We start from the raw sequence: 11,804 nt of genomic DNA on the forward strand, positions 1-11,804 counted from the left end.
ATTCCATTAGAGTCCAGACAGCTGTAGCTATATAGAGAGCACACTGTCACGGGACTATTTATTTATTTTTATTTTATTTATTTTGCAAATCCCAAAAATAAAATGAAATAGAAATTGTGGTGTGTTTCGTCGTCTTCCTTTCTCCTCATTGTTGTGTTCTCGATCCAATCTTCTCCTTCCTTCCTTCCTTCCTTGTCTCCACCGAAACAAAGAAAACATCCGTCTCATCTCATCTTCTCCTTCCTCCTCCTCATTTTCTCTCTCTCTCTTCATCATTAAACCCCTTTCTCTCTCTCTCTCTCTCTCTCTCTCCATCTTCTTCAAATTATTATTCTTCTCCAAATTCTTCATTCCATCTTCTAATTCTACGAATCTGAGCTTTCTAGAGCTGTGATCTCCGTGATCGTTTCCTTACGTTTAACAAAATCTCGCATTTGTTCAATTCGAGAGCACCATAAGAAGAATCTCACCAGAGAATCTTCCTTTGTGTTTCTCTTATAATACCACAGTGCAAAGAGATTCGTGTATTAAGTGAAAAAGTAACGACCTTTGATCTCTTACGACAATCTTTTGATTTGGTTTGCGTGTAAATTCAAAATCTTTCTTCTATTTCCCCCCACAGAGACAAGTTAATGCTCGGATCTGTAAGTCAAAAAGGCTCGGGAATAACCTCATCGCCACCAATGGAGAACGGAGGCTCCACCTCCTCCTCCCTTCAAGCCTCTATGCAAGAATTCAAACTCTTCGAGACTCAATCGGTACACATACCAGCTTCCACCTCGAACATTTGAATCGCTAGGATAATTTTATTAGCTAACATGATGATGATGATATCTTTCTTTTATTTCAGAACTTCTATATGATTGGTTGGAACGGTAATGGAGTGTATAGAGTACTAAAGATTGACCGTCTTGATGCGTCTGAGCTTAATGTTAGTGAGGATTCAACTGCTTATACGAAGAAGGAATGCTACGAGTTGCTTAAACGGATACACGAAGGAAACAAAGCCACAGGGGGGCTGAAACTTGTCACTCTATGTTATGGCATCATTGGTATGTGTTGGTTATGTTTACAGGAACCTTAGATGCTTTTACTTTTACAGCGTGTTCTCACTATTTTTTGTTCTCCCCCATTTATGTGGGTGGTCTCAGGGTTCATTAAGTTTTTGGGACCATACTACATGCTGGTTATTACTGAGAGAAGAGAGATTGGCGAAATTTGTGGTCACAGGGTCTATGAAGTGTCCAAGAGTGACATCATTTCTTTGCGAAATTCTAGCGTGCTTTCCAACTTTGCAAATTCAAGAGACGAGAACAGGTGTCTTGATAATATCTTTATGCCCATGTTTTGTTTGTTCCAAGCTTGTTGTTTAAGAGAGAGTACATGTGTTTATTTATTACACCCTTCCACCTTTTTATGAACTGAAGTTATTTAACACTTGCGTTTCTTTATCTGGTGTTTCCCACTTGTTGATAAACAGGTACAAGAGGCTCCTGTGTATGGTGGACCTTACAAAGGACTTCTTTTTCAGCTATTCTTTCAATATAATGCGTAGTTTCCAGAAGAATATATGCGACCGCGAGAGTGGTGGTACTCTCTATAAGAAAATGTTTGTGTGGAACGAGTTCTTGACTCGGGGAATTAGACATCATCTTCGGAATACCGTATGGACTGTAGCATTGGTGTATGGTTTCTTTAAGCAGGTAAGGATCATATATTTGTCTGCCCCTCACTGCCAAAGAGAAGAAAGTTTTCCCGAATCAAATGTTCCTCTTCTTTTCTTTTCTCACAGCAGTAGTTTTGGTATTTGTGTACCATTTACTTTGGGATCATTATGTTGTATCATGTTTGGTCTTGCACCAAAAGGTCTGCAAAAGAAGTATTATGTCTAACTTGCAAATTCGTATAGCTATTCATCTATTTTGATGTTCTTGGCTGTGCTAACTAGCATCTTTATTCTCAAATACCTTGGTAGTTTCATAGTACTGTTTAGATTCATAGGTGCTGAATCTTGATTTGTTGTGCATGTAGACAAGTCTTTCTGAAGCTGGACGGAATTTTAAACTCACTCTTATCGCTAGGCGCTCCCGCCATAATGCTGGAACCAGGTATCAGATTTCATAACTCCCTTGTTTCATGCTCTGTAGTATACATGTCTGTTATAAGTCACTCTGTAACCTGTAGCAGTAACATGAAGTCATTGCAAATAAAACCCACATTGTTAATCACATAAGAGTACAATGCGCAATCATTGTTCAATATTTGCCTATCTCCTGGGTTCTTTCCAACATGGAGATTTAAAATATGCATCTTTACTTGAGGTAGTTATTCTTCTTCTTTTCTCCTAACCCCCTTCTGATTTTAGGTACTTGAAACGAGGAATAAACGAAAGTGGCAATGTTGCTAATGATGTCGAAACAGAACAGATTGTGTCTGAGGACGTTCCTGAAGACCATCCCATGCAAATAAGTTCTGTTGTGCAGAATCGTGGCTCAATCCCTCTATTCTGGTCACAGGAGACCTCGCGGATGAATATTAAGCCGGATATAGTATGTAAGTGTTATACTGCCTGGTCTCTCTCCATGTATCTCTCTCCTCTGTGCGTCTGAATATCTCAATGTCAAATACAGTGTCAAAAAGGGACCTGAACTTTGAGGCAACTAGACTTCACTTTGAAAACCTTGTAGATCGATATGGAATCCCCATCATTATTCTGAACTTGATCAAGGTGAGCTGCCTAATCTTTCATAATCATTTCAGCCTAGGTACTTTTTGTATTGGAAAGGGCATGTGCATTGTCATTTTGATATTCTCACACCTCAAAGCTTTCACTGATTTATCCTGTTGCTTTTGACAATCAATAGACAAAAGAGAGGAGACCCAGGGAATCAGTTCTCCGGGCAGAGTTTGCTAATGCAATTGACTTTATAAACAAAGATCTGCCTGAAGAAAACCGTCTAAGATTCCTCCACTGGGACTTGCACAAACATTTCCAGAGGTATCCTTTTGAATTTGCGCTCCAGCTCCTTCAAGAATAAAAATTTATAAATACAGTTCATATTTTAGATGAAAACCAGTTTTATCTTTTATCTGTCTTTATTTCAGCAAAACGGCAAATGTCTTGGCACTTCTTGGCAAAGTAGCTACCTGTGCTTTGATGCTAACAGGTTTCTTTTATTATCAAGTTACCCCAGCAATGAAGCTCGATGGTTATTTGAGTTTGTCTTCATCTGAGTAAGCCTTTTGCTTGAGCTTCTGTTACTTGTTCATTATATAAATTCCTCCCCGGTTATTATTTCGCTGTCTGTTATTAAGATGAACCTGTCAAAGTAGTCCAGGGAATTGATCTAGAAGGATAGTATTCGTTTCCTAGCTATCTTCTGCAATGTGGATCACTTATTAATTATCATTAACTATCCGTAATTGGTGTTACTCTTTGGAAACTGGTGATAGCATTCAACTAGATCTTGGTGGAAAGATGTACTCTATTAGAAAAGTTATTTTCCGTGCACCTATGTATTAAATTCTTACAGTACTAATGATGTCTTAAAAATGCAGTGCGGACATGTCTCCACGTAATAGTTCTGATGATGATAGTGGGGAATATGATTCCCCAGAGAAGAATTTTCGCCCAAGTAAGAATGTTGATAATGGCGATTTTGATGTCAAGCCTAGTAGGCTCCAGAGTGGCGTGCTGAGAACCAATTGCATAGATTGTCTTGATCGTACAAATGTTGCACAGTATGCATATGGTTGGGCTGCTCTAGGACAACAGCTTCATGCTTTGGGAATTAGAGATGCTCCTACGATTGAACTTGATGATCCTCTGTCAAGTTCATTAATGGGGCTATATGAGAGAATGGGAGACACGCTAGCTTATCAATATGGTGGATCTGCGGCCCACAATAAGGTATGTCTAATTTTTCCCCTAAGTCCTGAGAGCAGTGGATTAATTTTGTTAATTGTCTTGGAACTGCCTTTTATGTAGTCTTCTGTTAGAAACAGTTAGTTGATAGTTGATTCTAATTGCACAAAATAGATTCCATTTAGTCTCAGTTGGGAATGATTCATGGTTTGCTCGATGAGATAAAAGTATCCCATTTCACGTCACAGTTTTAACTGTTCACAATTAAATAGTAGTCCTTGCCTTTCCTTAAAACAAATCTAAAATGTCATTTGTACATCCTGGTTTCTTAGTCCATGCATCAATCAGCCTTTAAATTTGCCTTCAGCAGCTGACACTTGTCAGCCGACATTATTATATATATGTAGCCGACTCAAATTACCATTTGTCCACTATTGTTTGGAGACACTTTGTTGATTCCTATAATTTGTGGTATACAATAGGTCTTCAGTGAGAGGAGAGGCCAGTGGAAGGCAGCAACCCAGTCACAAGAGTTCTTGAGGACTCTGCAACGATATTATAATAACGCATACATGGATGCGGATAAACAAGATGCCATTAATATGTGAGCTGCTCTCTGTCACTCTCTCTCTCTCTCATATATACATGTTACGCCATGATCTCCCAGAGTCTTACAGAAAGTCTCTGGGCCTTTGTGGCTTTCTACATGCAGATTTCTTGGTACTTTCCAGCCTGAACAAGGGAAGCAGGCGGTTTGGGAGTTGCGTTCAGATTCCCAATCTAATGGGCGAAATGGAGAGTTAAGCATGGAGGAAGATGAAAGGTAGGTTTCTATGACTGCAATCATGTAGGTATATGTATACAGAACTTGATGTTCATCTTTCATTAAGGTTTTGAGGATTCCATTCTTCTGACATGCTTTGATGATTGAAGGAGCTATACGAATTCTAATTTCTTAGACCTACTTGCAATGCGTTTTGTATACGAACTTTGAAACAAATAGGCTCTGCATCATTCGAAATTATCCCTCTCATAAATGTAGGAATGGTTGTATGATTTGTACGCATGGAGGTGCGAGCTTGTTTATATTACGGGAAACTAGGATTGATTTGTCAATTGCATTGACCTTTACCTTGCTGTGTACTCTCTATTTGTTTATGAATTTGCTTTGTTTTTAGTAGATGGCTTTTCCATCTTCATTATAGACTTGAAAGTTAACAAAATTATTTTAACTTTATAACTGATCATAGCTCTTAACACTATGTTTCCAGGTTCTTTGTGAAGAGGTGCTTATCAGATGGAAATATTCTCCATGAAAGTCGCACACCGATGTCTGCAATGAGTAGCAAGCATGAAAGCATATCACGTAAAGGCTTGTCATCACGCCAAGTGACTCATATAGTTTCAGAGTCATCACCAGATATGCCAGCTGCTGATGTAGCATTATCAAGGTTTCTTTATTTATTTCTTACATATTCTTCCGGATTATAGCTTAATAAAACATCTACTGCTGGTTCCTTTAGCTTGAGTATATGTATGCATTTGCTGTGTGGAGCTCTATTGTGCATATCAATTCAACCCTTGTTATAGCTCATAAATTGATGAGTGCTGTCTTTCTACTTCATGTAGTCAAAGAATTTGTGTGCGCTAGTACGTTGGAACACTTGTTGGTCTGAATCATCAGCTGTAACGTCTTTGTAGGTGTGCTCCGTCAATGCCTAGCTCACATTTTTTTGGAGATGCGCAGAAGGTTCAACGTAATGGTAGTAACTCCAATTACTTGTCCGAGCAGGAAGACATGTCTAGTGTCTCAAATTTTGTTGATGTTGAGTGGCTTTCGTCATCGGAAAATCTATGCGAGAACGATCAATTGTACAGGTAAAAGTAATGTGCATTAAAGAGATCAATGTACGATTTTAAGCAGTTGATGAAGCAACCAGATCTCGTTAAATAGAGGCTTATAATTTCAATATATCATATTGGTCATCTTTCTCAAAATTCAGCTGATTATGTTGCGTCCAAAATTTTTATCATAAGATTCAATATCCATTCGTGTAGCGTTTTTCTCTATTGATTACTAAATTAACAGTAATAGCCTATTTCTTATGAGTGATCAACATTTTTTTGAACCCACGTTGCTCTTTTGGTAGGTCATCAGCGCTTGCTAGCTGTTCAACCGCAGAAATGTCATCATCGGAGAATATCATCAGTGAAATAAAACAGTCAGCGCCAGCTATGAGCGAGAGTGGATCAAGCAGCAGGAAGGTCAGTATCTTCCCAATTCTACTTTGCATGCCTATCAGATGATTTGATTGTTTTGAGAGGCATATATTGTCACTTGGTTACTTGCACATGAAACTTAACCGGAGTTTATATCCTCTGGCAGGGAAAGGAACCTATGGGAACCGAACCATCTGTCCACACAAATATTCGCGATGATTTTACGGATAGCTTCAAACAATGGGTAGCATATGGAGAGGCACTCTGCCATTGAAGCTCTTTCAACGTTCCATTTCCAACAAGAACAGACGTTGCCTTCACATTTGGGTATTACGGTGCAATCATGGAGAGGGGACTGGTATAGAGATTCACGGTACCACATATTTGTAACTTGACGTTGGTGACCAAACGGTCAAAAGAGGTATACACTAAGGAGGAGCAAAGAATAATTAAAAACAGGTGAGATCTTGAGTTTGCAGAGTAGTGAAATTATCATCTTTGTGGTCAGAAACTTGTGATAGTCTGAGACTTTTGTGAAGACCTTTTTTTATTGTTTATGTTTGAAGTCTCAATTCTGTTGTAAATATCTGTTGATTATTAAATCTTATCTTGTAACTATTTTTTCCATTGGTAAAAGTTCCATTCTTCATCGCCTGCTGAGCCATGCAGTTTTTATCAGGTTAATCTTCAGACCGTTAATGAAAGATCCTCTTTCATATTGATAGAAAATCTTCCAGAGGTGTGAGCTGAGTTACAAACTGTAAAAATATATCAGGGATTCGCACAGTCTTCACACTTCCCAACTCGACCTACTGCAGAGTGGATCAGACCAGATGATTCTTTTTTTGAATAACATATGGTATTGTTTGATGTGAGTGATGTCTCATAACATTTATTATTATTATTATTATCTATATTATTAAAAATATATATATATATATATAATAGAATTGCCTTTTAGTTTTATTAATTTATTTACACTAGAATACCACTATAATTATTGAACATATATTCAAATATGATTTAGAGAAATTTTTTAAGATAACTATTTTTGTCACATAACAATTACTAATGAGAAAAATGACCAAAATAAATTTTATTAAAGAGTAAAAATATATTTATATCTTATGTTAAATTAATCTAGACTTAGAATTTAGGATTATGAGGTGAAAGTTTTAAAAACAGGGTTTAAAATTTTAGAAATAAAAAAATTAAATTTAAATTTTCAAAACAAAAAGAGCTATGTTGGTCATTTTTCTTATTGAGTGTTATTTTTCTAAAAAAACTTAAAAGAGGGCTATTTGAGAAAATTGCCCTATAATTTATATTTTCCTAATTTAAAATCATTTCCTAAAGTGATCATAAATTAAACCTACTATTAAATTACATTTTAATACCATTACAAAACTACATAATTCTAACATTTAGTATTTATTATATTTTTACCAAATTAAATAACAATAAAACATACCTAAATTTTATAAGAATCACTTATATGATATATAAATAAAATATAAATTAGTATATAATATATTATTTATAAATAAAATATAAATTAATATATAATATATTATTTTACGTATATTTTCATATGAATAATAGCTCAATGGAAATTGATAAATGTTGAAGAGTATAAAATATATAGCACAACATTTAAATAGTATATAAAACAATTTATTATATATTATCATACAATTTTGATTCATAAAAAATAAGAATACATTTGTGTGAATACACATACTATATTTTAAAAGTGTGGATTATACATTTGACAGTGTACAAAACACAATAAAATTACTTAATATAAACTATAAATTATTGTGTTTAAAAATATTATATTAAACAATTATTTAATATAAGTAAAATTATAATATATTATTACTTATATAAATAATTATTTATAAAAAATTAAAAATAAATATCTGTGCGGCAAGGATGCCGGTCAAAGTCTGGTTCTTATTCTTCCTGGAGACACAAACACCATTTATTTCATGTACATTCTAGACGTGTCTATTGCTATTTATAATTACAAGTCAACAACACCAACAAAAACACATTGTTTTTCCAAATTTGTATGTGCCCCACATCTCCTACCACTTAAGCCTCAGCTTTATATTTTTCCTGATCTCATAGTACAGATTAAACAGAATACATAATCTGTGCTTAAGAATTTATTTAGCATAGGAATATATCAAAATAAATGTTAAAAGTCTCCATAATCATTTCATCCAAGGAAAATAATCCATTTATCATGCATGGAATATTAAGAAAAAATGTGCTACGAAGATTCTCAAAGGTTCTACAGAAAGCTAGAAAAGTTAATCATATCGTAAACACATTAAATCTAGGCATGTGGATTTGTCTCTGAAGAAATAAAAACTTCCTTGATGTTATCATTCATATGCATATTTACGTCTTTTGATGAATAAAAAATTACAAATCCTTTTTAAGAAGAGTGCGACGTGTGATAGATATCCATACTATACCATATGATTTGTTCAAGAAAATGATGGATGATACAATATAGCAAAACTTTTACTGTATGGTGTTGCTTGCTTTAAGCTGTATCAATTATCGAAGAAGATGGAATTTCAATTCCAAAAAAATTAGGCAAACCGAATGGAAATCATGTAATGCTTGACATCTACCTAAATAACCAAAAAGGAATTTCATATATTAGAAAGAAAACACTATTCTACCGTGCATATTTTACGTTAATAAATAAATGGAAATCATGTAATGTTTGACAACTACCTAAAGGAATATTCATATTTTACGTTAACTTGTTACTATCTTAGAATTACGTTCATTTTATCAAAAACACTGAAAAGCTAAATGGTAGTTTAGATCAATATTTCTTTTTAAGTATCAATACTCAATCTGTTCTCAAAAGTATTAATCCTCGATAGCAGTATATTTACCAAAAAAAGTAACTGATTCTTTTTTCAAATAACGCACTACGTACCAATAATAGTTTACCTTGCGGATACACTGCTTGCGTTCTGGACCTTCTGGTCTTTCCATTGTTTAGACTCTGGCTCCCGTTTAATCAGAAGGCATATGCTGTAAATTAAATAACTTATGCATTTGCACAGGCCCCACACACACAACAAGACATAATGATTGTACTTTATTTTTTGGGTTAGGTGGAAACTCTATTGCTAATTGGTAATCAGGCAAAATGCAAAAGTGTTACTGCTAGTGGAAATGTAATTATGATTCATTAGCAAGCATTATTTTACAAGGGTCTCATTGTTATACCTAACATTTCTAAAAAATTTAGAAGTGGAATGAAGATAGTCTTAGTAACTAACATTTCTGAAAATTTTATGACCTTTTCATATAGCCTCCTCTCTCTTGTTGTATCTTTTTAAGACCAATGAATGTTTTGCTATTTGCCTTGGAGTTTCACCAAAATTATTGCTATTGCTCTATTTAATTTTGAGCCAACCAATTTTTAGAAACAAAATATATCACAAGAGTTTGAACTTAAAACTAGATTAGCACTTCATTCTCTATGTTTAACGACATTTGACGTCTACAAATTAGTTCTGCTTAATTTGAAGTCTGTTTTAGACAAATTAAGGCCAAAACTTAAAATTTTGAACCATGGATTTTTTTTCTTTCTTAAAAGTCCTACATAAGTATCGATTTCCACATCTTGATGGTTATTAACTGTATTTTGTATTTCTCCTTCTAGATCGCCGTGGCGTCATTTTCAAACATTTGAAAGACTTTCAAAAATTAACTAATTGTTGTCTAAACTATGAACCGTAAATGAATTTTGGAAATGCTGGTATTTTATGGAAATGTTAATTACTCAACTTTGCCGGAGATAACGCAAAGAGTTCCGAAATCCACAGGCATCGTTGTTTTCTTGGGATAAAAACACATGCATCGTTCTTTTGCCGCGTTACGTACGAGCTCACCTCACCTTCCACATTTTAGAAAAACAAGAAAGTGAAAGAATGCACAAGGCAAAGAATGAGAACTGAAGGAGAAAATGTTTAAAAAGATTACAGACAAAATTAAAATTAAAAAATTCCACCCCATCCCATCCCAGTTCCTCTAAACTCTTTCTTTGCGCAACCACTAATATTTTCAATGAACCATTTGGTTCTAAAAGTTAAAAAAGACCATTTGATTACAGTAACAAAACATCAATAAACGACTCAATACCGCTTTACCTTAAAGTCAAAACCATCCCACAGAAGCAAATAACAATGGACTGGTATGCGTTAGTGGATCAACTATTACTTTTTAACGTACGATTTAATCAGTTTCCATAATATTCAAATCCTGATATCAACAAATAATTACACAAATTGTCAGTATTTTACTATTTTTATCATTGAAAGTCGGTGGAAAGGCAACATCACAATCAACGTTGGCCTTATCCAAAGTCCCTCTTATGTTTGGCTGGTGTAGCTCCTAGAGTCACTAATACCTCCACACGTGGTGGTCGTAGATACATGGAGACAAGTAGACAACACACATTTCTTTATACTATAAATGCTTCCGTCAAATACTTGTTCAAACACCAGTAATAATAGCTTAGCCAATGGTTTCGACCCAACAGTCTTTAAGAAAAAACTCTTACGCAACGGATGACACAAACCGCAATGGATGACACAAACCATCAACGGTTTTACTTTAAAAACCATTTGAACGTTTTGTTTCACAATTCACAAATCATACTAATTAAACCGTTAGCTACAAGTGGATATATAGTAGTAATATATGGTGATAATGAATATTATTAAGGAAATGGATTGTTATTGTGAAATGAACTGTAAACTAGTAAGTATAATAGTCAAAATGTCAAATGATGGAACATCAGTAACAGTTTAACTGAGTACATTAGAGCATCTGCATTGAAGGTTCAATGCAGAAGTTCACACCTTTCCCCAAAAAAAAAATATTAAAATATTCTATTTTTGGTGAACTCAGCTCTTGCAGGGTCATTGGGATGAACCTGGTTATCACTGTATCGCGGGCCCCACGCCACGTGGCGGCCCGTGATTAGTCCGCTTAATTTTTTTTTTTTTTTTTTTAAATCAAACAGAAAAATTAAAAAAGATAATAATAAAAAATTAAAGTTATGAACATCCCTTAAGGTTCATTGATGCTGATGCCCTTATAACCTAGGCCTAGGACTTCTTATCCCAGATTCGGATTCGATCTGAGATCCGCTCCGGATCCATTCCGAAAATAGGATATTCGGAATATCCATATCCGAATCCAGATAGTAAAATCTTGGAACCGTCCAAACCGAATCCGGTTCTGGATATCTTAATTTTCAAGTCCAGATATCCGGATCTGTATTTTAAAACACATTAAATTTTTAAATTTCGTTAATATTTATATTTGATATATTAATATTTATACATAAATTAGTCTTATAATATTATATTTTAGTTTTACAATATTATAGACATATATATATATATATTTATAAATATTTAACTCATGTATTATATTAAAAAATTAATATTTTTTTAAAAAAAATATTATGTTTAATTATTTTTACGGATCCAGATCCAGATATCCGCGGATAATAGAATATTGAGATAGATGTCCGAATTCCGGATATCCGGAAACCACGAATCCGTATCCGGATACTCTGAATTTCCCGGATATCCGGATCCGTCCCATGCCTAAATAACCAAATAATAATAACAGTAGATGTTAGTTATATCCTTAACAAATGTCCAATATA

General features: G+C 34.5%; 1 protein-coding gene across 1 annotated transcript; it reads left to right on the forward strand.

Annotated features, from left to right (window-relative positions):
- Positions 1 to 69: 69 nt before the first annotated feature.
- On the forward strand, positions 70 to 6,734 carry LOC106371708 (phosphoinositide phosphatase SAC4). The gene is made up of 17 exons (XM_048743088.1): positions 70 to 539; positions 623 to 758; positions 851 to 1,052; positions 1,152 to 1,317; positions 1,481 to 1,703; positions 2,032 to 2,108; positions 2,366 to 2,553; positions 2,631 to 2,728; positions 2,865 to 2,998; positions 3,106 to 3,234; positions 3,559 to 3,910; positions 4,348 to 4,469; positions 4,578 to 4,688; positions 5,137 to 5,316; positions 5,567 to 5,743; positions 6,016 to 6,130; positions 6,252 to 6,734. The coding sequence occupies exons 2-17, from the start codon at positions 633 to 635 to the stop codon at positions 6,357 to 6,359; spliced, it is 2,508 nt and encodes an 835-aa protein (XP_048599045.1). The 5' UTR covers positions 70 to 539; positions 623 to 632; the 3' UTR covers positions 6,360 to 6,734.
- The last annotated feature ends 5,070 nt before the right edge of the window (positions 6,735 to 11,804 follow it).

This window comes from Brassica napus, chromosome A10, assembly GCF_020379485.1.
Source record: "Brassica napus cultivar Da-Ae chromosome A10, Da-Ae, whole genome shotgun sequence".
Taxonomy (NCBI): Eukaryota; Viridiplantae; Streptophyta; class Magnoliopsida; order Brassicales; family Brassicaceae; genus Brassica; species Brassica napus.